Genomic DNA, 27,838 nt, shown 5'->3' on the forward strand with positions numbered 1-27,838 from the left:
TTACCTTCTCCGACAGATCTATGTGAGACATTAAATGGCCTTTCTCTCTTGGCTGTATTGCTCATCAGCTGTCTGCTGAAATCCAGAGCTGCTTGTGAAACAAATTAGATTTCTTCTAAGTTCGACCCAAAGGAAATTAAGCATAGCATGTTAACTTGAGGCTTCTCTTGAGCTTGGAAGCTGTCAGGAAGCTGATATGTTAGGCAACTTGATTGCATTGTCGTACCATTATAGCAGTAAACCAGATGATGTTTTCACTCTCTCGCTGTATGTTGCCCGCAGTAATGCGACTTCTTCAGAAATCTTCACTCCAGAATCCTTAGGGGTGGATTTACCATCACTTAATGAAACAGAGCTCTGTGGTGTTTGGTTTTTTTTAGAGGCAAAAGGAGATGTGAAGTCATCTGGTGTGTTCATGTTATAGTGGGGTGAACAGAAATGGGCCTTTCTTTGTCATTGGCCAAATTTGGTTCTTTTGGTTATTTTTTTTTTTTATTCTTTTGCCAAAGGTAGGGAATAGGTACTGGAATAGGCAGATCTCCGCTATGAGTGCTTGGTCTCCAGCCCTGTGACACATTTAGCTACAATGAGCTAGATCATCTCATTGTGCTGTGTCTAGTGATGGAGAGAGACTGGCCTTTAGGTGTCCTGCGCCTAGGTCAAGGAAAGGATTGCAAGTGTGAGTGACACCCGGAGATAAAGGAGAAGCTGCTGCAGCTTTGTAAAGGTTGGTGCCATGGGTTGCTGTTAGCGACCGGCGTATTACGGACCAGAAAATGCACAAAAGCGATCCTCAGATGTCACCCACCTGTTGCAGCACAGCAGTAGATGTGAAGGTCTCAAAGCTGTGAATTGCTGCGGTCTGGAGCAGGGGAAGAGAGGAAAAAAAACCTAAAAAAAGATGGGTGGCGGCTAGCCAGCCCCAGATGGGGAGAGGTGCCCTTGGCTGCGGCACCACCTGCGCCTCCGGAAGCAGGTGGGAGTCCAAAGAGCACATCAAGATTAGAATCCTCGTGGGCCCTCAATAGTGGGGCAGAAACCACGCCTGCCATGATTTCCCGACCCTTCTCCTAAACCACTAATTTCCCCCTCTGTCTTCCCCTGATTGCATTTGAATTCTCTCGCAGCCCTGCTGGGTTTTTTTGGCTAGCAGGCGGGAGAAGCCCAGATGCAATACATGCAGCCTGATGAAAGTCTCGCATGAGGCTGTCTCTTGCCCAAACAAGGCTTTTTGCAACCGAAACTGCCTCACAGCTTTCCTCCAGCAGCCTCTTGTGCACTTAAATGAGGCCGAGCAAACCCCCAGACCCTTGTGGAATTTGACAGGGAGAGATCCCCTGGGGCTGAGCAATTGAAAGAGGCAATTCCCTTCTAAAAAACAACTTCTAGGTTAGGAGGGAGTGTTTGCCTCATTCATATTTTATGATACATCAAAAGAATATTTTTACGCAACCCCTTTGGGCTTCAGGGTTTGTCTCTAGAAAGCCGCGTGCAGCGTTTGGGAATGCTTGCAGGGCTGCGGACACGAGTTGCTGTGATGGTGCTGTTGATCGTTTTTTGCTCACATGGTAACAGCGGCTCCAGAAGCGGAAGCCTGCAGTAGGTGTTGGGCCACTGGAGAAGGTGCGCAGCCTGTCTTCAGCCCCTCTGGCCATTTCCCTCAGGCTTAAAATAGAGAAAAAACAAAATTCGCAAGAAGGGTGGTAAGAAGAGGCCGTTCCCATGTTCTCTGCTGGAGGCTCTGCATCTGAATTCGAACCCAAGATCTGATCTCATTCCTGCAAGACAATAAAACAGCTGTTTTGTTCAGCCTTCCTGATAATTACTACCTAATTTTTCCTGATTGTCTTTCAAATTTACATGCTATTTTCTTTTGAGTAGCGGAGTCCTTGCTAGTTGTCATTTTTCTGTCCTGATTATTTCTTTGTTGAGCTGTGTATAAGAGGCTCATCAGCACAGCCTTGCAGTAACTTTTCATGCACCAGCCTCCACGTTCACACCTTTTCCCCTTCAAAACCACCGTGATAGCAGGTGCTGGATTCCAGGAAATAAATTGTGGAAATACACACAGCCTTTGATGTTACAGGACACACTAGTAGTTTTCTTTGCTAATATTTTTTAGACCATTGTTGTTTTTCTGGGTAGGCTGTTCTTGCAAACCTGTGCTGCCTGGGAGAAGGAGCGGGGGGAAGGTATTTTGTTGCCTGCAACGTGTAAACATTTGTTCCCCCCCCGGCTCCTGCAGAAACCCACTGGGGCCAAAAAATTATTTTCTGTAATCCAATAGCTGTCAGGGGATCTTGGTAGCCTTTTCCTGCACGTGTGGATTGTTCTTTGAAAGGAAGAAAATAATTTCCTCACAAATTTAACCAGCTTTTTCTCTGTTTAGGAGTTGCTTCCTGAATTGGGATCGAAGCTGAATCTGAAACAGGTGACAATTTTAATTGATGTTGTCGCATGTTAAGGTGGTTTTTGAACAGAGGCTCGGAAGAGTTGTTGACAGCGTCATTTCTGCTCCCCTTCCAAATAGTGCAGTAACACAGGCATTGCCCCTGGAAGGAAAGAATCTTCTTTTCCTTCCTAATCCATTTACAACCCTATTGAGAACCCAAAAGTTTCCAGAGCCAGACAACAGACAGACTGAAAAACGTGTGTGTGTGTGTCCTGTGCTTGAAGGAGGCCCCTCCTGCTTGGAAACTGCTGTTTCTGAGCTTAACATCACTAAGATGTGTCTGGAAGGGATAAAGGATGATAAATGTAGTGAAGGAATCCCATAGTTATCTCTTGAGATAGGAGAAGCAAATGGCTGACTTGGGAATCCCAAATTATGTTTCCGTTCATGACTCGGTGACCATGAGGCTGTAGTTTGAGGTGTGTGTCTCTGGTGGTATTTTTTTATGCCGTGCAGAGGAGCGGGTCAGGGGAACTGAACTGTCAGAAGAAACAGTGCAGAAATCTGTGAGAATTAGTACCTCAGCCTGCTTCACGCTGTGAGCCCAAAACGTAGGGTACCAATATTAACTGAGGGAGACAAAGCCTGGGCAGGAAGGAGGAGCTTGGAGCAGGAGACCCTTTGCTTATGTTGGTGTTTCTACCGATATTCATCAAACTATACCTTTAAGCAGTGTTGCCACTGAATGTCTCATCCCAGGACTGGTAAGCTGCTTGCTTTCTGCGTGCACACAGGTGTTGCTGTTGCTGTAAAGTATTCTTTTCCGTGTCGGTGCCCAGCAGCACCGCGGCAGTGTGCTGACGTGGTCTGTGGGTTGCTCTGCAGGACCTCCCGGCCTAAGAACGTCTTGTGTTCATCTCCCAGGGCCAGGCAGGTGGCACTTGGTGTTTTGCAAAGCGTCTGGGATTGCTCAGCAGGCTCAGACCCTCCCATATGTAGAAAGCTCAAAGGACAGGTCCTAATGTGGATGGTGGTGGGGATATTGTCTCCTTGGGCCGGGGCCGGGGGGGGAAATAAATAGAAATGAGAGTCCAGGGCGTAGTGAAATAGAGCTCTCCATCTGATTGCAAGTGCTGCTGTCAGCTTGTCTGAACCTAGAAGGTGCACCCATGGAGGACCCTCTCCAGAGCGGTACCCAGGTGTGCAGGTGGATGACTGGAAGTGTGAGGTCCATGTGTGCGAGCTTGGCCACGATTAAATACTCCCTATGAGAAATGTCCTTCAGGAGTGACGAGGCCATAGGCTGCCACTGGGCTTCTTACATAGAGGGTTTGCTTTAGAGGGAGGTAGAAAGTGAATGTATGTTGTGCAGTACTTTTAATTTCGTATTTAACTGGTGGTGCTCGTGCTGCTGACAGGGCTGCGCCGGCTGAAGGTGGCTGCCCCAGCGGCCGACCACAGCCTGCAGAAATAACCTTCCCAGCTCCCCAGCAGGACCTGTTTCTGTCCGGAGGTTTGCTGTGGGACCTGGTCTGAGCTGCCCTGCTCTCACTGGTGTGTGACGCTCCCTCCCCTCGAGCTGCCGGGTCTGGGTGGGGACGGGGACGGGCAGTGGGGTCAGCACCCACACCTCTGGGTGATGCTGGTTTGAAACCCACTAAGTGCAGGTTTGTCGCTTGATTTAGCGCAGTCTGCCTGACAGCCTGAACCCCTATGATTTTATGCGGATACCTGACCACACGCAAATCAGTGCAGCTGTAATCAGGAGTGGCTCTTCTAAATGGGCATGTGTTAATCTGCAGATAAAAGGGCGTTAATAGGTGGATCAGCCTTGTGGCTTGTCTGATCTAGTTTAAGACCAAAGCCCTGCAGGTTTCCTTTTGTTGCTCCAAGGTAAGGCTTAGGCAGGGGTCAGGATCCCCCGGGCACCTGCGATGAAATTCAGTAGTGAAAACTGTAATTCTGCAGCAGTGAAGGAAAGGGAGAGTAGCACCACTGCAGCTCCTACGGGCACTCTCATCTGCTTGCGATAAATTTTTTTTTATAGCAGCCTGATATTTCTTGCTTAAATATCATTCACCAGTTGTTAGAGGCAGATACCCCTGGGAGCTGCTGCTTCGTGCTGTTCAAAGGCAGTGTCTTGGTACAAATCTCGTTACCCCTCCGCGTCCAGCTGACGGATGGAGAGAAGAGGGCTGCTCCGTGACAGCTGCCGTGTTGCCCGGTGGCAGTGGCAGTTAGTTTAGTCCTCCTGGCTCATTGGCTTCGGTTTCAACCTCGCCAGAGATGAAGGTCCTTAAAAGAAAAGGAACGAGACAGGTTGTATGTCTGAGCTGGAGATGGTGTCAGGTCTTGAGAGCGATTGTCAGTCCTTCTGTGGCGCTCTTCGAAGCTGCCCCGCTCCAAAGCAGGACCTGCAGGACCTTTCCCAGTGTCCTTACACCAGCACATGGATGGAGTTCTGGTCTGGTTTCTCCTTGGTTGTTGCTAGCTTGCTTGCTTTGGTAACGAAAGACCTCTTAATTGCCGGGCTGTGGGAAGAATGCCTTGTGCGGTCTGTCGAACCAGCGCGGGGTTTAATTAGTAAGGTTTGTTTGTTCTGTATTTTTGCTTTTGGGAGAGAAAAAAAAAAAAAATCTGTCTTTTGCCATTTTCAGTAACTTCTCCCTGCTGCTGCAGGGGACTTCTGTGCCAATAATAGAAACATGGTCGATCCCATTAAAATGCAGAAAGCACTTGAGTTTAACGTTTATAAACACAGAAAATACTGTGTTCTTGCCCCAATATAAGCAGTTTTTTGACTGTTTTTCTCACAATGGTGTCGGATATAGTTGTGGTCTCCACAAGCATCTCTGGAAACGTTGGCCTGAGCCTCGGAATAGCTGTGACTGGTCCTTCCAATGCCCACCATGAAGTAGTGACTTTACAGCTGATACCAGATGAGAAGCTGCAAGAAATGAAGACATGAGTGATACAGTTTCTTTCTCTATCATTTTTGGTCCTTTCTTGGCCGCCAGTGGCCCACACGCGTGGTGGTTAGCACAACATGTGAACACAGGGAGTGCAAATTGCGTCCTGGAGTGGCTTTTGCACGGGGTTCCCCTCACCGTAGTTTTTTAAAGCTGTAGATGAAAACTGTGCTTTACTGCTGAATAGAAGTATAATTGGGGAAAGAAGAAAAATAGCACAGCTGTTTTGGACAGGGATAACAGATAGCAATGGACTTTACTTATTTAGGGTCAGGAATAGTTCTCCTTGCCTCTAATTTTGCTGTTTGCAGTGGAATCCATGTAGGTGTTACATGAAAGCACCTCTGCTCTCTTAAATGTTTGTTCGTTTAAGTGAAGGAGGATGATCTTCATCCAATTTCTGAGCATAGGAGCCTGCTTAGTTAAAAATCCGGGTGACTCAAAGTGCGCGTACCCTCGTTAGTGTTCTTAGCAGATCAGTCCAAGCCCAACAGATCACTGCACGCCGTGCATCGCTTTCCTGCCATGGTCACTCCTGCTCCAGTGTTGCCAGTCTGGTGTTTTCCACCTTTAGCAGAGGACTCTGAGTCTTCAGGAAACGAAGCAGGAATGTCTTAGGGTTTGGCACAGCAAGTTGGGTGAGCAGATGTTGGGTGAGCAGCTCCCTTGGGTTTGTTGAAGCGCCTGCTGTTTGCGGCCCCCTTTGTTCGTGCTTTGCCAGCACGAGTGTCCTCTGCTGGGAGGAGGTATGAAGCCAGGAAGCAGGAGTTTTCTTGGATGGATACTGGGCTGCAAGGAGTTTTCTAGATACCTGCTTGGAGCTGTGCCTTGTGCTCGGAACAGGGAGGGCGGGAGGAACCCATCTATCATGAAACTGGAAGAAGGTGGCACGTGACAGAAGCATTAATTGCTATCAGCTGTGCCAGCGTAGCCCACAGAGGTGGCTTCGAGCTGGCTCCTACCAACCCCAGGCTGGGGCATGGGGTGGCAGAGCTGAAGGTAGCTGCTCTGCCTGTTCTGTAGGAGAAACCTTCATCTTTGGTTTTCCTAGGATAGCCTTTTCCCTAACAGGAAACTCTCTGGAGCTAAATGGATGTGCATTTAGCATTTTGAGAAGTCCTCTGATGGTGCTGGGAGCTTGCAGGTGGATCTATGAGCTTTGGGTTTAAATGGAACACTGTAATTTTTTGTTTCTGTTTTGCTTTGATGGGAGTCTGGTGTGCCCCAAAATGGTCTAAGCACCCATTCACCCTACTCCCAAATACATAGTTCATCTTTTGCCTTTGATTCTTTTATTTGGAGCTGCCCACTCTCCTCTGCTGAGAGGTGTCACGTGCCGGTTGTGACCTGGGCAGCGAAGGATGCAGAATATGGGTGGGAGGAGGGGCTCAGGTATGCCTGAACCAGCTCTTGGCCAGCACGATACTGTGTCCAGATACTGTGTCCAGTTCTGGGCTCCCCAGTTCAAGAAGGACAGGGAACTGCTGGAGAGGGGACAGCAAAGGGCTACCAGGATGCTGAGGGGACTGGAACACCTCTCTGATGAAGAAAGGCTGAGGGACTTGTGTCTCTTCAGTCTGGAAAAAAGACGGCTGAGGGGGGATCTTGTCAACGCTGATAAATACTGAAAGGGGGGGTGTCAGGAGGATGGGGCCAGGCTCTTTTCAGTGGTGCCCGGGGACCGGACAAGAGGTAACAGGCACAAACGTGACCATGGGAAGTTCCACCTAAACATGAGGAGGAACTTCTTTGCTGTGAGGGTGGCAGAGCCCTGGCACAGGCTGCCCAGAGAGGTGGGGGAGTCTCCGTCTCTGGAGACATTCCAACCCCGCCTGGACGCGTTCCTGTGCCACCTGCTCTGGGTGACCCTGCTCTGGCCGGGGGTGGGACTGGGTGATCTCCAGAGGGCCCTTCCAACCCCCACCAGTCTGTGGTTCTGTGATGATGGGATTCGAAGGAAGAAGAAATTTCCCAGCAGACCGATGTGCTAGATTAGCAAAGCCTCTTTTCTGGGAGTGTTTAAATTTGGAGCAGACAGAGCAATAAAAGCTCCGTGCAGGAGACCAGGATGGGCTGTACCTACAGGCTGGAGTTAAGGAACTGGCAGAATTCAGAGACGTTAGGAATGGGAAAAGAATAAAGTTTCATCCACTTACTGGAAGAGTAAAATTTAATAAGAACAGCAAAGATGTAACTGGTTTATCTAGTTAAGAATCAAGACGGATGGTGAGAAAACTGAGTGTAAGTGCTTTCAAATCTTTGCTGATTCTTTTTATTACAATCCTTAGATTTAGTATTTTTTATATATATACACACACATGTATGAGAGAGATACATCTTTTACTGCTGGTCTGCTCAGCTTCCCGTGCCGTCAGGCTTCCTGAGAGATCTGGTCACCTCTCCGTGGGAATTCTTGTTCTTTAGCATTGCTGTATATGCCTCCAAGTAATAATCCAGATCTCACATGGCTTAATTTGATTTTAAGAACTATTTTACCGCAATTGCCATGAAAAAGTCACATTTAACAGTTGTCATGCAGCCCTATTGAAGATTTTTAATTTATTTCCATATTGTAATTACAGGGGGAGAGAAAAACCCCAAGCTAATACCATAGTACTTTTTCATTTAAAATTTGATTATGTTCTTCCAAACAGTCTGGCATGGTCTGAATGTGAATTCTTGATGTTTGGGAGTAACAGCACGTTTTATCAGAGACCGATTGCAAGAACCTGCGCTTAAAGGACAAAAAGTGCAGCCCTTGTGTACGCTTGTTGAAGGCAGCTCTTTGTCCGACCTGCCTCTCCCAAGCTCATTTTTCTAATTTTAAGTTAAAAATGGAAAGAAATGGATGTTCTAAGGGACTTGGGAATTCTCAGAATAATCTCATAGCCAAGAGTTACTGGTAACCTTTCGATCTATAAACTAGGGACTTTTAAGAGGTATAAATAGTATTGTTGGGACTATTATTGGCGTGCTGTGCCCAGCACTCCTGACGTACATTTGTTTAAGGGGTAGAACAACTGGGAGCAGTCTCAGGAGTGATCCAATGTCCAGAAAATGATCCTATGCACACTTAATTTGCTCATTCTATTAAACTTACTGAAGAGAAAATAAAAAAAAAAAAAAAAAAAAAAAAAGAAAAGTTGACCATAATCCATAAGTATCTACTTGGAGTGAGAGAGGGAGAGTTTCTGATGATACAGGGCTTTTTAATTTAGTTGAAAAAGCATAATGCATTTAATTATTTGACAGCGAGAGCAATTAAGCGTTGGAACAACATATCAAAGGATATGGTAGATTTGTCGTCTTTGAAATTGTTAATCCAAGACTAGATGCCTTTTAAGAAAAGCTGTGGCAATTCATCCATAAGTTATGGGCTTGATGCAGGAATCATTGGCAATTTGATGGCCTTTTTATGCAGGTCATTTTTGATTATCATTACAGCTCTTCTGCCTGTGACCGAGTCCTCGCTTTCTGCTGGCAGTGGGCACATGGCAGAGCCGTAATTAGGAGAATCAGTCGCTTCCCGTTTTGTTCACAAGGTCACATCACTTGAAAGCAGTGTCTAAGAGTGCCTGTCTGAGCCTGGGCTTTAAAAAGTGGTTTTATTGCTTGCTGCTTTTTATTCCTTTCTTTCTTTTGTCTGGATTCCTCTTTCTGTTTTGGTGTTTCAGCTGTTGCTTCAGAAGTCCCATAAGAAGTGTTTTTCCTGCAAGTGGAGCAGTACTAAAGCATTGCCACCGCAGAATTTGCAATCTGCTAACTGTGCTCCTGGTTCTCTGGAGCATCTCTGCCAAACCTGCCTCCTGCTTGGCAGCTGAGTGGACAGATGTATGGAGAAGCGTGGATGCAGCTACGTTAAATACATGAGGGGGCAAATCCGGTGCAAAATGTCAAATCAGAGTGGCAGCATTTACCTTGTGCTCTGTTAATACAGTGGTTGCTGCAGGAGGTGCAGCGCTGGGGGAGGTGGAGCTGTGGGAACCCCGCTGAATGAGACTTTTAATTGAGTTGCAGCTTGGATCGGAGCGGGTGCGAGCTGTGCTGGGGCCTGGGAGCCTGGCTCCAGCGCCGGGGAGTGCAATAGCGGCCACAAAACTCTCTTGGCTTTCAGTGGGAGGTTGTAGCCTGCCCCGTGTTTGGTGTTGCAGCAGCCAGATGCGGAGAACCTGCGCTGGCTGGTTTAGGGTAGGCTTGGGCAGGTCTTTGCTGTGGCAGTGGCGGCACTGTAGAGGAACCTGCAGTGTCAGGCAAATAACTTCTTTGCCCGTGTTTTGGTGTGTGCTACGCTAGGGGTGGGAGCCTTTGCTAAGACCTGATTGTGCCAAATGCTGTCCGAAAGGAAGGATCCCTTCCCGTTGCTGCCTGCTTTTCTGAATTCTGCAACACTCTTCTCGTGCGTGCTTTGTGTGACAGCCGTGCTCGAGGCGTGTTTCAGGGAATAGGTGTATTTGCTGCATTCATTCGTCTTTCCAGAGCCAACCAAATGCCTGTGTAAATAGTGTCTGATCCTTTTCATTATCTGCCGTTGCTCAGGATCTGCTGTCTCTGCCTCTGCGAGGTAGCCTTTCCCCTTCAAAGGCAATGGCCTTACTACAGGTGAAGCAGCAGCAGGCTGGGGCTGTTCTGCAGTCTTTAGGCAAAGTAACACTCTCTGCTAGAGGAGGGGCTGTGGGCATTTGCTGTGAATGTGTGGTTCTATCTGCAAACGATGGCAACTATGCTTGAGAGAAAGGAATTAAGTTTATTCTCTTAATTATTTTTTTTTTTTCCTTTAAAATACGGAGGCTCAATTTAACTGCATTTTTTTTTCCAGCATGCAAGTAAAGACCCCAAAGATGGGAGAGACAGCAGAGATCAAAAAGAATCCAAGGAGGAAGGCAACAAAAACATCCTGGAGTTTGGGAAGCCGTTGCCGTTGCCCTCTCTCCCGGGCCTTCACCAGTCACTACCTCAGAACCAGAGCTATGTGGCCACCACGAAGTCGCAGACGGGTAAAGAGGGCAGAGTTAAAATTCCTAGTAGCACCCACCTTCCAGATGTGTGTGTATGTGGGAGATGAGGCAGGTTGACGAGGACTGAAACCTCAGTACCTTTTTCCCACTGAATCTCCTTTGGGGATTCTGTTCCTGCTGGCATCAGTAATGCTGCTGCTGTAGACCTTGTTTGACAGGTGCTGTTTCATGTAGCCATTTCTCTGCAAGCGTGATGCTTGTGTCCTCCAGACTCTCTTCTGGTCACCTGTGGATGGTGTAGAGGGTACATTCTTGCAGTGCCCCGTTAAAGGAGCTTCCCAAGTGAAGTCCACCGGTTTTCCGCTCTGCAGGGCGCAGGTCCATCCCAGGCGGCGTGGGCAGGTGGGCGTGCTCTGTCAGGTGCCGCCACACTGAGCATCACCCTTCTGCTCAGACTCGTTATCAGAGAAAACACTTTCATCCCATCTTCGTATGTGATATTCTGAAGATGTTTCTATCAATTGTGAGGGACTTTTGTATATCACCATAAACTACATCCTTGTAAATGAGTTTAATTGGGTTAACAGATTTTTTGGAGAGGTCTCATAGTAGAATTTTTGGTAAAATTTCATCGTCGTGGGAGATGAAGAAATGCTTTCAAGGAACAAGCTGTACAGCTGCAAATGATAACACTGATGCTGAAGCTGGCTGTTCCCTGCTGTACGCTATTCTTACAAGAGCCTGCACTAAGCATCCTTCTGATGTGAATTCACCAAAGACATCACCAGGCAGTGAGGTGTGATGACTGATTTGATTAGAAGGCCAGGAGGGAGACTTAACAAATTAAGACCCAATCAAAGTAGTGAAAGGAATCAAACAAACTTCCATAGCAGGTGTGAAATGAGGTTAAATGGCAAATGGCTCTTTATTTAAGGTACCTTTTCCCCGTGTGTTCTTCAGTTATTGTACGATTGCTTTCATTGTAAGCTGGTGTTATTGGCCTTCCAGTATCTATTTGAGCAAGCTGGTTTCTATTCAGCCTCCTACAGTATCAGCAGTACTGCCAAATGTGGGCTAATGTAAGGGTTTGGTATTATATATGGTGATGTAGGGGCCAGAAGGAACATGGAGAGGATACTCAGAATTTGGGTGGGTTTGCAGCACTGGCAGAAAGCTCTTTGTGCGTTTGCATGTACGTGTGTGTCATCTCTTGGTTGACTTGTAAATAAATTGGAGCGGGAAGCCTTTCTCTGAGATCATGCCCTCAAATGTGGTTTCCCCCAGTACAGCCTCTGCTCTCTATCCCTTCTTCTTTTCATTCCTGAGCAAACCTTGGATTTCTTTTGCTTTTCTTTTCCAGCTGCTGCAGTATCTCGGAAGAAAAAACGGAGAATGGGAACCTATAGCCTGGTTCCCAAGAAAAAGACCAAAGTGTTAAAACAGAGAACAATGATTGAGATGTTTAAGAGCATAACTCATTCCTCTGCGGGTGCCAAGGTGAGGGGAGCACTGAGCCCACTGGACATGTTTGTTGTCACCATACACATCCCCTGTCCTGGCACACCAACCCCATGTATAGGTGCAGGAACGTGCTGGCTTGTTACCGTCAGCACCTTCCATACTGAGTCTACGTCTTCTCTCTGGTGGCAGCGTCTTGCCTGTAGCAGCCTTGCAGCTTTGAAAATGGCTCTTTGAGGGTGGCTGTTCAGATACCAGCTTTTAAACAAACATTTTCCAGTGAACATTCACCTTCTGTCCCACGAGTCCTGTGGAACTGGAGAGATTTCAAGCATACCCCATGTGGTAGCCTTTTTCTTTCAGAGTCCTCAAGGTCACCGTCTAGTGTTGCTGCTTGAGGCTGTACGGCAAAACAATTGGTTACTTTAAGAAGTTTTAACAGGGACTCCCTTCTAGTCAAATTCTGCTTTTGCTGCAACGCATGCCCTGAAGTTTTGGTCTTTGAATTCAAGGAATACTGTGCTAGGCTTTCATGGAATGGAGTGAAAATCCCTCTGATTTAACTTCCCTTTCAATTCCCTAGAAACCTTCTTGCAGCCTTGGTATGCCACGGTGGAGCTGCCCTTCCATGTTTGAATTAGACTGCAGGGCTCTGTCTGAAGGCTCCTGCCCAGCAGCCCTCCTCCCCTTAGTGCCTGGTACACCCATGAGTCTGGAATGGCTCCTCGTGGCTCCTCGTTCCCCAGGTCAACAGGGTTCGGTGGCACATGGCAGGCTCTCAGGCTGACTTTGCTGGCAGCGTTGAAGAGCTCTGGAGGGACATGTAGCCAGCCCCTGGCAGCATTAAGGCTCTTAGCGCAGCGGCGGTTGGGGATGGGTTCAGCTGCTCTTTCCTATGAATTGACGTTGTCTTTGTGGCTCGTGTGGTGGGACGACTTTCAGAGTGAAAAGGACCTGGGTGATGGCCCCCCTCACGTGAATGGGGAAAGCATAGATGTAGACTCTGAAGAGGAAGACTCTGATGAGTTGGAAGAGGAGGATGATCATGGAGCAGAACAGGCAGCTGTGTTTCCTGCAGATGATAACAGGACCTCTAAAGACAGTGCATCCGATGCAGACAACACCAGAAAGGTATTCACATGCCCTGTACAGGACTTGAAGGAGTGGGATGGGATGTGGCTTGTATGCAAGGGGTAGGAGTGGCATGAGTTGAGGCAATTTCTAGGTTTTCTTAGGGATGGCAGAAAGCACAGCAGTGGAAGTGAGGCTTTTTGATGACCTTTTCCTGCTCGCCATTGCGCCCCTGAGAATCTCGCCATCTTCCCCCCACCTTCAGCCTTGCTAAATAAGTCTGTGGTCCACTCTACATGCAGAACCCCCACCACATTTAGTTGTAAGAGATGTCTTCCTGTAAGAGATGTCACCTGTAAGAGATGTCTTCCTAATCTTGCTTGTAACGGGTTTGTAAAGCACTAACATTGGCTTAGATAATTTTTTCCCAAATTATGATACATAGTATAGACATGAGGCCGGTTTTGGATGGTCACAGACGTTAAGATTTGCTCGGAAAACTTTCTTCTGGGTTCAATTTATGCTTTTTTTCCCCCTGTACCATCCCTATGGATGTACAATGATGTGCATTAAGAGTCTTGTAGTTCTTGTCCTGGAGAGAAAATTCTGTTAGTGCATGTGCAGGCTGGAGCTGGGCACAGCAGGGCGATGGGGGGATGCTCTGCCGGGTGGGGGCCACAGCAGGGTGATGGGGGGATGCTCTGCTTTGAGAGACCCAACCTGACTGACTCTTTCTGTTCTTGGGCAAATGGTGGCTGCAGATTGATGATGTCGAGTCTGAGGAGGAGCAGGAGTCTGGAGAGTCTGTGGAGGAGGAGGAAGACGGAGATGAGTCTGACTTGGTAAGCCTGGCTGCTAAATGCATCTTTCAGCCTTTTGTCCTGTTGATAATAATTTCCCCCTTTGCGCTGCTGCCAGAAAGAGAGCGAGAGCGAGCAGCATAGTTTCAGGTCTCTTTGACAAAACTCACTCTCTGAAACCACCCACACACAGAGTATTGTTTTCCACAAGGTGCTTAACCCTGATCTGTGATACAATTAATTGCTTTCTGCTGCTAATTAATGGGCTTTTGTTTGTTGTTTTCAGCAAGGTGTTGACTGCTTTTAATCATTTGAATGTTGGTAGAAATATTTAAGGGTGATTAAGTTCTTTAGATGCAGACCTGGAGTGGTAGGAGCCAGCAATGTTTTCTTGGCAATCTGAAGCTCAGTGCGCCTTTTTTGGAGCCGAGGTGGAGTTGTTCACAAATCCAGTGGCCCAGCCCACAGCCTAAATTCACATTGATTTGACATGCAACCTCCCAGTACCAGATGAGCCAGCAGCTCTTATCAGGGAGATGTATAAAGAGCAGACAGACAGACAGACAGACACCGCCCCTAGGATGGTGTCTGTATAGTGCTAGGGCAAGACTTTTGCCAGCTGTTGGTGATTTTTGGATGGCCGGTGAAGAGAACCTGATTTCTATTTAAATTGTTGTTCATTGATTGTTCCCTACCCTCCACTTCACTTAAAATTTTACTCCCTTTCCGCAGCACCTCAAGTTGAGGAGCCAGCATTTAAGGCACCCCAACTCTTCAGTCACCTTGAAAATTCTTGGCTTCATTTTCTTGATGTTTTGAGCTGAAGGTAGAAATGACTATACCAAGGGATTCACTGGAGCTCTTAAGGGTCACGTTCCTTGTGCTCTGACACAACAGGAGCCAGAGAGGACCAAGCAGCAGGGGCTGTGTAGCCTCCCCCTTCCTTTGGGTAGCTGAGGCCGGTCTGTAGCGTTGGCTCAAACCAAGGGTTGAGCTTGCAGTCAAGACCAAACTCCCAAGTCATATCTCCACGTCCTAGACGTGGCTTTTGCTCTGCTCGTATCTGGTGAGTCAGTCTGTTCCCTTGACAGGGACTGGCTCAAATGCAAACCTCTCCCCCACAAGCGGTGTGATGCAATTGGTGTGAGCCACGTGGCGGGGCACAACTGGGCCCACGCTCGGGGACGGTTATCAGGGGCAGCATAGACACGCCATAGAGCTGCCCCGGAGAGCCACGGCTCAGCCCCACCTTTGCCCGGCTTCGCTCACTGTGATAAGAGGGCATGGTGCAGCATCGGCTTCCTCTCAAGGTAGGCCATGAAGGTAGGGCCTGATCCAGCCGCTGTTAACGGTAGCAGGAGGTTTTCCATAGGCATTGGTGGGAGATGGATAAGCACCAGGAGCTGGCAGTTTCAGTTTGAACATGAATTTTATGATTGATGCGTTGAAGGCTGCCTTACAGGGATGGGGTGCCCAAGTCCCCGTTCCAGTGTTGACTTTGAAAACCCACCCGACAGCTGTATTTTTTTAAACCAAAACCCAAACCCTGTTTAGATTCATATACGTGTCTGACTATTTGCTGCATGACTGGTCCGTGCTGATGCGATTACCCTGTACCTTGCTCAGGGAGGGGGCTGCTCTGCTGCTGTAGAGTTCAGTTCCCCTGGGTCCATCCCAACCCTGGAAGGTGGCTCTTTAGGTGCAAGGCAGGTTTTTATTGGCAATTTCTAGCACGACTGTGGAGCAATGTGAATATTTCAGTTTGAGAAAAACACCTTTTTTCTGGGGAGAAGCTCAAAGCGTGCGTGTGCCTGCATTGCTGCGCGAGGTGCTCAGCTACTACTGCGATGAGTGTGGTGTAAGAGCCTACGTGGAAGAGAAAGTGAAGCATGCACTATCGAAATGACAGGAAATACACCCACACGTGTGCTTGTGTTTCCTTTTCCGTGCTATAAAGACAACTTAGCACCACTCGATTTCAAACCCCCAGTCCTTAAGGCCTTTTTGCACAACTCAAGCTGTGAGAAGGCTCTCTCGCACGGGCGCGAAGGACTGCTGGGACGTTGATACCAACATGCCTTACATGCACGTGGCCTCTCTGGTTATTCAGAGCTCGGAGTCCAGCATCAAGAAGAAGCTGCTGAAGAGGAAAGGAAAGACGGACAGTCCATGGCTGAAACCCACCCGCAAGAGGAGACGGAGGAATAAAAAGAAACAAGCCAGTGTGCTAGGTAACTAACTGCGTTTCGTTCCTTAACTACCCAGGAATTAATTTTCCAGGTGGAGGGGTGAGGGCCTGAGGCCCGTGGGGCAGTGGCTGTCTGCAGAGCTCACTCTTCCTTTACAAGGATGATAAACCAGGGTGTGAACTTGGGTCTCACTGGCGGTAACTGGTGGTGTGCACACAAAGAGCAGGGTAAATATGAGGTGGTTTTATGCCTGACATGCTGGAGGAACGTTTTTTCTTCATGAACTGCCTTTATTTTAGAGTGTCCAAGAAAGACCTCATGGACTCATGTCCATGTGGGGTGTGATTAGATGCAGAAGGGAAAGGAAGAACCACCCCGGAGGGATGCTCAGTTGCTTTTGTACAGATGTTTGTCCAGCTGAATGGAATGTGCAGGTTGTCTTTGCTTAACGCTGAACGCACCACAGTGTTTATAATGAGTTACTTCTGGGCCATCTCATGGTGGGGATGTCGTTCAGGTGGTCGTTCTTGTTTGACCGAAGTTACCCAGCACTCCAAAGAAGGTTTCATTGGCCTTTGTCTTCTGAAAGCTGTGGGGTGGGGAGAGCCAGGAGTACAGGCTGGGTGTGATACTTCTTCAGGAAAGGTAACAACATGGGTAAAAAAAAGTGGATAGTCTCTGAAGTGAAGCTGTGCCTTCAGCTTTGTTAATAAGGTTTCATACATCTGCTGCCATCAAAGGGTTTATTCATCTGTGTTTGCTAATTCTTTGCAAACAGGTCATTTTTTTTTTAATCAGCAGATTTGTGGCTGCTTTTGAGCTAAATGAGCATGTTTCAGCCTCTGGTCTGTGCCTGGGGTTTGTCAGTCATCTGGCTTGCTCCTCTGCCTCCCAGGGCGGCCCCTTTCTCAAGAAGAGGTGAGGGCCATTGATCCCTTTCAGAGCAAATAGCTAATTCTTAATTTCCGATGCAGACTGGTTTTCCACCCCTTCAATAATGGTGGTAGCCAGTCCTTTGGACTAATGCGAGTCTCTTGGCCAAGCCCGAGTGGGAGAAGCAAACCAGGAGAGAAAGCGAAGCCAAGGGAGTGCGAAGAGATTGACAATTCCCACGAAGGCTCCGAGGGATCCCCCATGCGGTCTCTTCCCAGGGAGGGTTCCCCCATGCAGTCTCTTCCCAGCAGCAGCTTTGTTAGAGCCAGAACTTGGCTTTTATGTTTTCCTCCTCCCGTTAAGCCGAATGTCCCCTGTCCTGTCCTCTTCATGACACCCATGGTGAGCCATCTCTCTCTGCCTGGCCGGAGTGTACCTGGAGCCCTTTGCAGCAGGTTGGAGACAGGAGGATGCGCTGAGCCCTGGATTCATCTCTTCCTTGTGCCATTTAAGCTTCTGCTGCCGATGCAGTACGGCAGCAGGCAGATGTGCCTTTCAGAGGCAGAACTTGCTCTTTTGTTTTTTTAAGTTGTTACCTACCTAAGTGGAAAATCTGTCTGATCAGACAGGGGAGGAAATAAGAGATCAGTCGTGCCATATATGCCCAGATGTTGCATTTTCATAATTCTATGTGCATCTCTAGTCATGGCCTCTGAGGAGCCTGCATACAGCCTGCTGGCTTAAGTATGGCCCTTACACCCCCGCGTCCTTGCACGCAATTTATTTATTTTATTATTATCATTTTTTTTAGCTGTGTGAATACGCGTGTGTTTCCATCTAGGTGCCGAAGCCTATAAACCATCGTTGGGAGGCCGAGAGGGCCCCGGCCAGGAGAACAGCATGGAGTACATGGAGGTGTCCCTGGATTCCCTGGATCTGCGGGTGAAGGGGCTCCTCTCCCCGCCGGCGGGAGGTGAGCGGGGGTGGCCAGGACGAGCCTGGACGGGGACAGGGACGGGCCCGGGCCCGGGCCGGGGCTTTGTTCGCCGGGCGCAGGCGGGGCGGCGGCGGGGGCCAGGCTGCCCCCTGGCGGCGGCGGGGACCGCCCGGCCGCGGAGCGCCGGGACTGCCGGGGACCGGGATGGGGACGGGAATTGGATGGGTTTGGGGCCAGGGATGAGCATAGGAAAGGGGATGAGATGGGGACAGGGTCCCCGGCTCAGGTAGAGCAGGGTGGCTCGGGAAGACCCTCAGCAAGGGGTCCCAGCCCTCCTGTCCTGCTCAGCAGCTCCCCTCCATTCCTTGAAGGACGCTAATTTAGTCTCTCTCCAGTGCCTCCCCTCAAGAGCCTCTTGTCTCTCCTCTTCCCGGGGCTGAACAAGCCGCGCGGTTCCTAGGTGCTCGCCCCCAGCCATGGTTCCCAGTGCTGAACTTGCCTCTGATCCAGCTGCTCCTGGCTGACCTGGATCCGTCAATCTGTCCCCCATCGCTCTTTCGCTTTCAAAAGTTGTCTGGCTTTTTGATAGAGGCACATCAAAGAGCAGGTGGGAGTGTTCACCACCAAGGGAGGGTCAGGATGGGTGAGGGATGCTTTCATGGGAGCCTCTGGATGTCAAAAAGATTATGAAAGTGACAGCTGGGAAGGCGAGGAATGAGCTTTGTGATTTGCGGTCCTAGAAAAAGCTCTTAAACCCTTAATATCTTGACAGGATTTTACATGAAAACTGCAAGGACTTTCCCTCTGCTTGTATGTCTTGAAATACCCTGTCCTTTCTTTAGGCTTGGTCTTGCAACTTCTTGGCTAAAGGAAACTCTTGCAAGATGAAAGGGGCTTGTGCTCAGCTGGTGGGGTCACAGCCATGGGCAAGGTGCTGCGGGGGGAGTGCTGCCATTGCCGGGGCAGCTAAAAGGGAATCTCCCTCAGCAATGAAGTTCATCTTTGAAAATTTGCAGCAAAATACCTTTCAATTCAAAAGCTTAAACAATAGCAGCAGGCTTCCTTCTCCCTGGGACTCAGTCCCACAGCAGGCTTGGGTAGGGAGAGCTTGGGACGCTTCAAGGTTAACCAGTCCAAAGGCAAATGTTTGAGGGCTTGCTGCTGTAGTGAAAACATTGCAAAGAGACATTACAACTCTGTAGGGTTAGATTAGGAGTGTAGGACTAAAAGCAACCCCTTTATCATTAGGCCAGTGTTTTGCAATCATGGGTGACCTAGTGATTGAGTTGAATCCAGAGGAGCCACAAGAACATTCACGCTGTGCCCCCATACCTGGTGGTGAGCCCCCTCAATAGCCATTATCCACCTTTAAATAGTTTTGAAAATGTTCAAAATCTGAAAGACGTGAGAAGGCAAGAACGTCTGAGCATCTTGCTCCTTTCTTTTCCCTGGTTTGTTGTCTTTCCAAAATAAATAATTCTTGGTTGGCTGAGACCAAATAGTGCCAGGAATTTTGTTTTCCCATCTGTATAATAAGCCTCTGCAAAGAGAAGTTTGTGCCTTCCTATCTTCTCTATTTATCACTCCACTAACTATTCAAATTTCCAACTCTGAGGGGTTTCCTATGAATTTCCTGGTGCCAGACCACAGTGTTTTGGGGCAGGTGGGGAGGAGAAACAGGCTGGTAAAAGTTTGTACCTCATTGTTGCTTTTCCTTAGGTTTCCCGAGCTTTTCTCAGAGTAAACTGTTCTTAACTGATTATTCTTGATTTCAGCACAGGCATCTGTAGTGTGGCTGGACTTGAAACAGTACAGGATGCTTTTGCAAACTCCAGCTGATGTAACAAAGGAGTATTTTTACAGGGTTGAGATAATGCCTTGAAAGTTTTTCAGGACATGGAACGGGAGGATGCTAGAGGATGGGTGGTGTTGATGGACTGATCCTTTCTCCTGGAAGAGAATTTCAGAGTTGACTTACTGATCTTCTGTACTCCAGGTCTTTCCAATGGTCCTGAAGCAATGGAAGTAGATGGTCTTCAGGAAGTCCCCCTCTGTAGCTGTCGAATGGAAACCCCCAAAAGCAGAGAGATCACCACGCTAGCCAACAACCAGTGCATGGCCACGGAGAGTGTGGATAATGAGGTAGGAGCCTGTCTTTCAGCTTCTCGCAGACTTTTCTGCCGAGGACAGAGACATAAAGAATAAAAAGCTATGCCGGGAACATGTTGTGGGGTCACGGAGGGTCTCTGCAGCCTGCTAGACCGGGAGCCCACTGGTGTGCAGGAATGGCAGGGCAAACATCTCGCTCGCTAAGCTGAGGGCTCCAGCGCTCTGCGTGTATTGCACAGTCGGGTTGAAGCCACTGGGAAGGGAGGAGACGGTGCGGTCTGCAGTTGGAGAGGCGCTGGGTGGGTCTCTCCTGCTTGTCCTGACCTGTGCCGCTGGATCAACTTGGTGTAACAGACAAACTTCAGGCCAAGTGGGCTAAAATACATTAGCATGCATCAAAGTGAGAAAATCCAATCAGAAGAAGCTTGGAGCTGGTTTCCCTTGACTACGAAGGAGCTGATGCAAACCTTTCCGTAGCCAGCTCTTGAGTTTCGGGAACTTGGCATGCCCTCCACCGGCTCAGCCTGCCCCAGCCTTCCTCTTTCCTCCTCCCCCAGGAGGCTTCTGTTACAAAGCTTCTTATGTCCTGGCAACCCTGCCCAGCCTCCAGGTCTGACTGAGTGAAAACGATTGCACTTGATGCCTTCCAGTCGATCACAGCTGGGCTAGTTGGGTTCTACTGGTTCCAGAAGTGTGGAAATAAATGGCAGAAGTGACTCCCTCCCAGAGCCTGGAAAGTGAGACTGCAGGACAGGAACGTGCTCGGTAGATCCTCCTTTTACTGGGAGGCGCTTGCGTTTCTTCTAAGCTTCAGCTGAGCTGCAGTCACACTGCAGTGCTCTGATACTTGCTGGTGGTAGGACAAGGAGTGAGAATATCCCTGGTTCTTCTGTAGGATCTCAGGAGAAAGGTGAATGGAGGGAGAAAGGGATAATCAGGTTTGCAGCCCAGCTTTGCTTCTGTTAGTACGTGCTGGTACCTACGGAGAAGTGAATTTCCAAAGCATGGCAAAATTGATTCATTAAAGAGAGAATGGCCTGGAGACTTACAGGAGAGAGGGGGACCCCAGGGTTTCTAAATAAACAGAAGGTATATGAAAGAGTTCCTTCTCGCGTCTACGCTGGTTTGGCAGTTCTGTCCCTGGGTAAATCAGAGAGAGGAATAGCAAAGGCCATGCTTTATCTTAGATTCTTTTTCATAATGGAATAAGTGACTCATAGATGTTAATAAGAATATTATACGTGTGAATAGTGGGTTCTCCAGACTGTCATGTCCTTGGAGAATGTTATAAATAGTTATGAGCACCCCGCTGCACTCTCTGATGGTTGGAAAATAGCGATTAATCATTTTGTACTTTTTTAGAGTTTCTAACAAATAATATAGTGTGACATAATAATGCAGGGACTTCCTCACATGGACAGTGCAGCTTTTCACGTGTTAATCAGATTTCCTTGGCTCATAAGTAAAAAAAAAATCAATGGAAGGGTCCTCTCCTGCCACCCCCTGCAGCCCCTGGGGTCTGTGTGTTAACAGTGACCAGTCCAGCCAGGGCGTCACAACCGCAGGTAGACTTTGCAGATGGAATGAGGGTAAGTTGCAGAGATGCTAGGGGTGAGCGATGAGCCTAGGTTCAAATCCGTTCTCTTCTTCTGTAGGGGTGTTGATTCTGCAGGAGAAGTGGAGTTTAAAAAAAAAATTAGGGTGAAAGTCTAGTTTTGTTGAGGAAAAAGCAGCAAATCAAACCTCAGCTAGACCAGAGGGACAGGCTGTTGGTGATGAGCAGTCACCGTGTTCCCGACTGACTCCCCTGCTCATGGTGGCAGCGCACGGTTAACTGTGCACGGATTTCGGTAGGGATGTTTCCTCCTAGCAGCCTTTCACGTTTATATTTCTCATTTGTAAATGTCCTTTGCCAAGCATCTGGGGAAAGCAAGGTTATTATCAAGAGGAACTTGCAGAACCCAAACAGTGTCGCGTCACGCTGGCAGGTGGCAACGGGGATGTGAAAATGTCGTAGATGTTTGAACAGGGGCAGCAGAAGGAAGCGCTGATCCTTCTGACGCAGCAGAGCGAGTAACGCCGGTTGGGAAAAGTGAACCCCAATTATGGAGCCTGCTGTCATTAACAACAAGGTGGTGCACGAGAAGACAGCTTTTTAGGCCCAGAGCTGTACATTGGTGAAATCCTTCGGAAAACACGCTTAAAATGTGACTTTAGCTGAGCTCTCGTGAAAGCCTGGCTATTCATCCCTGTGGTCTGGGCAGGGGCCAGTGCTGGAACCAGTACAGACGATAACTTCGCTGGCAACGGAGAGCGATTATTTTTCCCTTTATCTTCCTGTGACTTATACTTTTTTGAACGCTAACAAGATTTAGTGCGTATGGTCTTGTTCTCTCGGTCACCGACACCCGCTCTTCCTGGCAAAAGGAGAGTGTATGTTGTGTGAGTCAGGCCCATGGGACTGCCCCTTCTGCCGCTGCTTGGCTGTTGCGTATTTCCAGTTACCTTTTTTTTTTTTTTTTTTTCCCTTGCAAGGAACAAACAACCCAGAGTCCACATGCATGTTAGTTAGTAAATGATGCATTTCTTCCTGTGAGAGCAGCTTTCACAGCTTCCTGCTGCACTGCTAATGCTATCTGGCACACATCGGAATTACTGTGAAAAAGCCAGGCCTCATCAAGGCAGTGTGCAAAATCTTCCTCCGCACAAGCACAGAGAGTGTTTTGGTCTCCAGTAATTTCATTTCCTTTAATTTCTCCTGTTCCAGCTGGGCCGATGCACAAACAGTGTGGTTAAGTATGAACTGATGCGCCCGTCTAACAAAGTCCAGCTTTTGGTGCTGTGTGAGGACCATAGAGGGAGGATGGTGAAACACCAGTGTTGCCCTGGCTGTGGATACTTTTGCACTGCAGTAAGTCCGTGCTCTCAATCTAGGGAAGGGGGTACCTGTCGCAGTAGCTGGAAGAGCTGAAGGTGGAGATGGTACCTAAAGGGGTTTACTGACTTCCCGGCATCAGCTCCACCTCGTTCCACAGCACGTCAGGTGGTGTTTTCAACAGAAATGTGTGTGAGGGTAGCTGCAATCGTCACCTTTATCTACGTGGAGACCCCAAGGGGTGTTACTGAAGGGTTTCCACTGGGATTTCACACAGTGGAAGTCTCGCCATAGGAATTTCTTTGGAACAAGGGGTTTTTTTCTTTTTCTGTACAGATCGATCACATCAAAAATTGTATTAGCTTGGTTTGTAAATGAATCTGTGTACACAAGAATGGTTCTGTCCTCCCGCCTGCTCACGAGGGCTTAGACGAGCAACCTGAGTGATGGCGCTGGAACAAGGCAATGTTTGAGATCTCCTGCTGCTTCTGCCACCGAGGCTTTTAATAGCATTGGTCCAGTCCTTTAAGTCATCAGCGTCCTTCCTTTAAGTCATCTGCGTCCTACTTTCCCTGTTGGTAAAGCTGAAAAACACCAGTTGAGGGCCCCATAGGGTGATGGGGAGGCTTAATTGTCTGATGCTAGTGTTCTTCAAGATGACTCAATGAAGGATGCTACAGTAGTCTCAAGCATAATTGTAATAAACGGAGCCATCCCGGGTTTTCATGCTGAGTCAAAGATCATTTAAAAGATGAAATCCTCACAACCCTTAAACGCATTTTGCAAAGCTGAAATAGAGTTAATTAGGTTGCTTGGGAGGACCGTGAATTCAGGAGAAGAATGGGTTTTAACTAGCCTTTCCTTACACGCTCGTACATCTCTGAGGGACGTGTCATAGTTGATACAGGTGAACCTGGGAGTGTTTGTGCTATCAGTCACTAATAACACAGAGCACAGTAGGGCTTTGGGTAGCGCTAATATCACAGGGCAGTGAATTCTGGGGTACCTTCAGTTCAGTTTGGAGGACTTTGCTGGAAAGGGAAAATAATTTTAAGAAAGGTTGCCCAAATCTGTTGAGTGAGTAGTCAGCCACATTATTGGGGTTAAACAGCATACGGGGCTGGTCCAAGCAGAGAATTCTCATGCTTTAGGTTACATTGGGGTTAACAGCTGATTTAATTAGGTCCTCGAATGGTTTGTGCGCAGCTTTGTTAGGTAGTTTTAATGCTGGCTTAGCACACAGGTCTGAAGTTTTCTTTTCCAGTTTTGGGGGCGTCCTTACAGTACACTGGCACTTCTAGAAACGTAAGCAAGGACTTCAAGCGTTAGAGGAAAGAGCTGGAAATTGGGACTTCTTGGTTCTGTTTCCCAAGCGCAATTAAAAAACTTGCTTTGCAGTCCCTAACCAAGTGAGTTTTTTCCCCTTTGCCTTGGTTTTGTTCTCTTCTAAAGAAGTGGCAGTGCTTGCTTACTGTATTGGAAGCGCCAGGGACAAGAGTGGTGATGAATGAAGTATTTAAGAGATCTGCGGATGAAGCATGTAGAAGGGGTAAGGCACGTAGTGACCAAGGTGTGAATTTCTTCTCTGTGGTTTTTTTAGGGCACTTTCATGGAGTGTCAGCCGGAGAGCAGCATCTCCCACCGTTTCCACAAGAACTGTGCCTCCCAGGTCAACGACACGAGCTACTGCCCACACTGCGGGGAAGAGGCCTCCAAGGCAAAGGAGGTGACAATAGCAAAAGCAGACACGACCTCGACGGTGTCGCTGACCTACGAGCAGCAGAAACCAGCGGCTGTGGAGGGGAGGGCCGACACCACGACGGGGAGGTGAGCTTGGGAGCACGTGGCAATCTCAAACCTCATGCCAGACTGTGCTTTGCATTTGAACACTTGTGCTGCTCCTGATGGAGCAAGGTGTTCTCTGGTCCTGCTCTGACAAGCCAAACTCAGCTGCAGGAACCTGCGAGCGTGTTTTGTGTTGCTCACTGTGTCAGGGGAGAACGTGACGACCACAGGGTGAGCTGGAGCAGAAGCTATGGAGATAGGAGGGGTTCAGGAGTTAAAGCCATTCCTTCCTCTTATTGTTAGGAATGAAATTAGTGGAACGAGTTGGTGTTGCCAGGTCTGGTAAGGGACGGGGAAATTCATGTGGTACCTAGCTATAGCACCAATGGGAACAAGTATAAAGAGAGGATGAAAAAGCAGAGGAGAACACAAATCAAGCCATCCCTGCATTGAACAGTGCTCCAGCTTACCATCTGATCATCTTCTGGTGGCATTTATGACTTGCCCCGTGTTCCTGGGTTTCCTGTAGCACAAAGTACATCAAAAAGTAATCATAGGGCAGTGCAACTCCTTTTTGGGGCAAGTTCTTCTCAAAAAGGCTGTAAAATATATTGGTTTGTGTTTCGATTTCACTTACATGTATCTGTATTCAAAATCCATTTCTTTTCCTTCTTTGGTATAAAATACACAACGTTGTGTATTTTTAATGACTTTGCTTTGGCTGTCTCTCATTTTTTCTCTTCAGTGGCACTGGGACGCGGTTGTCAGAGGAAGACAAGCCAGAAAGTTCAGCTGCTGAAGGGTTTGACATGGCTGGGTCTTCAGTTTTTCCAAAGCCTACTACCAGCCTGGCCCAGGGACCAGTTAAAGAAACTCTGGAAAGTGCCCTGATTGCCCTGGACTCTGAAAAGTAAGAAAAAGGCTGCTGGGTCTCTCCAGTTCCCAGGCAAGATGCTTAACCTAGAGAAGACTGAGATATAGCTTCTCTGGATTTTGGCCTCACTCAGACCTTGTTCTGTTGACTTCAGTTATTTTTCACCCCCAACAGATTACAGATTCAAGAAAACAGTTATCGCTCTAAATGTCTTATTGATTTATCTGGAGGATTTAGTTTTTCACTGGCCCTCCAACCGCAGCTGTAACTACTAGGAGTTCCCATTTACGGTAGTGAGACCTAGAATTTGTTGATGGGCGGCACTGAATAGATAACGGCCCTCGCTAGAGCTAGGCTGGCTGGGGTTGGAGCTGGACGTTTGAAGATCTCCTTCTGGAGAGTTGTTGTTCTTGTGTTTTGCTGGCACTCTTGAGCTGTACCGTAGGAACAGACTTTGTCAAGCACATGGGGTAGCAGTGGGGCGGGGTGAAATGCTGGGAGTGTTCTTCAGTGAGTATTAATTACGCCTCTTTTCCCCACTCCTGCAGACCCAAGAAGTTACGGTTCCATCCAAAGCAGTTGTACTTCTCTGCGAGGCAAGGAGAGCTGCAAAAAGTCCTGCTTATGTTGGGTAGGTGGCTCCTTCCCAGGACATTGCGTGTCTGGCAGTACTCCCAGCTCCTGCCAGGCAGCTGCTAGAGTCCAGTTCCCAGCATGGCAGCACGTCATATTCCCCACTGCCCCTGTGAGCCTTGTTGGAGGAGAAAGCCACTTTTGCAAGTGATGTGTCATTGGAAATGGCTTCATCTTTCTGTGAAATGTGGACCTGCTCCCAGCTTGTTTCTGCGTTTGGGCACGGTTTTATCTAGAGAAGCTGTTTCTGTCCCCAAATGACCTACATGTGATTTTTCCAGTCCGACAGAACTTTTCCTCCCCGTGCAATGGGATAGTTGGGTATTTGCATCCAGTCAAGAGGTAAAAAGATGGGAGTCAGCTTATGCTGAGACCCATCAGCAAGAAAGCAGAAAGGAGGAGCCCGTCAATACACAGGGTTTCTTTGGGGGGTACATAGTTGTCGGTCACCAGGTGACTTTGAGCTGCTGAGCTTGTTTTTACCAACAAATACTCCCAAATAATAGCCCCGTTTGAAGGACACAATGTTTCCTTGGGATCATTTCCTTTCCACTCCAGTACTTCGCAATACATTTTTGGACGCTTGCTGTTCTTTTCATTTATCAGATTCTTCTTTTTTCTTCTAGCAAGTGTTAGCTTCATTGTTCGTGTCTTCAATAGCACAAAAATGTTATTCATTGATATTTAAGTACGGCCTCATCATATGCAACATGTTATCATGCCCAGACATCTTTGTCTGGCCGTCATCATCATCTGTCAGTCTTTGCACAGCTGTGAGAGTCTCTGGCCAGATCCTGAGCTCGTGTTAGTTGGAGACGCTCCATCCATTTTGTAGCCCCGTGTTTGCAGTGATGCAACGAGGATCACTAAGACTAATTGCAGTTAACAGTGGTGAGACATAAAGGCCGGGTAGTAATGAGACTGTTGTTTCCAGCTTCTGTGTTGCCTTAAAAAAAGCAGCATTTCTTTTTCCTTTTTATCTGTGTGTAGCGTTGGTTGGTTTTGTGGCATTGAGGGGTGAGGAATTGTGAATCTGAGGGAGATGGCCTGGGTAGGAATTGTAATGCCTTAAAGGTATTAAATTCCATGGTATTCCTGAAGCTCTTGGTTTGAGGGCTGTTAGGTATCCAGTGTCTGTGGGACTACCCTAAAAATGCGTAGTGAGTCATGGGAAGGGCTGAGGATGGACTGGGAACCCGTCCCTTAAAAGCCTTTAGCTGAGACCTGCTTCTCCTGTTACGCTTTTCTCTAATCTCTGAATCGTGGTTGAAAGCATCTCTGCTCTGTTTTTCAGTAGATGGAATTGACCCTAATTTTAAAATGGAGCATCAGAGTAAGAGAACCCCTCTCCATGCTGCCGCCGAGTCTGGCCACGTGGACATCTGCCATATGCTGATTCAGGTCTGTCTCTGCTTACGTTCTTCTGCTCAAGTAATTTTCTGTGTTTTTTGGTCTCCTGCCCCACGTGGCTAATGCACACTCGGAAATCAGCGCTGAAATGTCCCTCCTATAAAACCCTCCTTGTTCTCAGGGTTTGCTGAGGGTGGAGTGGTGGAGAGTAGCGTGAGGGCTTGGAGAACACGACCGAAGCTGTCTTTCTAGGCAGTTCTCCAAGCAAGCTTCACAGCCTGGGCAGCGAGCACGTGAAGCTTCGGTGTAGGGCACTGTGGAGCATGTGGCAACCTATTTGCTTAAACGCAGCCAGCAGAGCAGCGCTGTGCCAGATGTGCCAGCGCAGGTGACCGCGGGCAGGCTGCGGGTGACCTGCAAGCTGCCGCCAAGTTGCTCTTTGTCATGAAGGCAGGTAGGCTCTGGAGCCCACAAACTAGCAGGCTCTTGTCTTCCCTTCTGTCAAAACCTGCGTAACTCCAGCACCATTTTCCTCTATGGTGTAAATGTGCCACATGTGAAGAGTAGA

The 27,838-nt window shown here is 48.2% G+C and overlaps 1 protein-coding gene across 25 annotated transcripts in view; it reads left to right on the forward strand.

The window, feature by feature from the left end:
* The window catches only part of EHMT1 (euchromatic histone lysine methyltransferase 1), a 123,934-nt gene that overhangs the window by 71,740 nt on the left and 24,356 nt on the right, over positions 1-27,838 (forward strand). For 7 of the 25 annotated variants that reach the window (XM_074609317.1, XM_074609321.1, XM_074609319.1 and 4 more), the window contains 13 exons: positions 2,390-2,431; positions 10,178-10,355; positions 11,677-11,813; positions 12,717-12,905; positions 13,607-13,687; positions 15,636-15,876; positions 17,549-17,680; positions 19,641-19,786; positions 22,521-22,664; positions 24,229-24,455; positions 25,159-25,323; positions 25,836-25,918; positions 27,215-27,321. In XM_074609317.1, the coding sequence (XP_074465418.1) occupies positions 2,390-2,431; positions 10,178-10,355; positions 11,677-11,813; positions 12,717-12,905; positions 13,607-13,687; positions 15,636-15,876; positions 17,549-17,680; positions 19,641-19,786; positions 22,521-22,664; positions 24,229-24,455; positions 25,159-25,323; positions 25,836-25,918; positions 27,215-27,321 (1,872 nt within the window). The remainder of the gene's footprint in view (positions 1-2,389; positions 2,432-10,177; positions 10,356-11,676; positions 11,814-12,716; positions 12,906-13,606; positions 13,688-15,635; positions 15,877-17,548; positions 17,681-19,640; positions 19,787-22,520; positions 22,665-24,228; positions 24,456-25,158; positions 25,324-25,835; positions 25,919-27,214; positions 27,322-27,838) is intronic. The other 18 variants (XM_074609327.1, XM_074609334.1, XM_074609333.1 and 15 more) reach the window with 5 other exon arrangements.

This window comes from Larus michahellis, chromosome 15 (assembly GCF_964199755.1).
Source record: "Larus michahellis chromosome 15, bLarMic1.1, whole genome shotgun sequence".
Classification (NCBI taxonomy): domain Eukaryota; kingdom Metazoa; phylum Chordata; class Aves; order Charadriiformes; family Laridae; genus Larus; species Larus michahellis.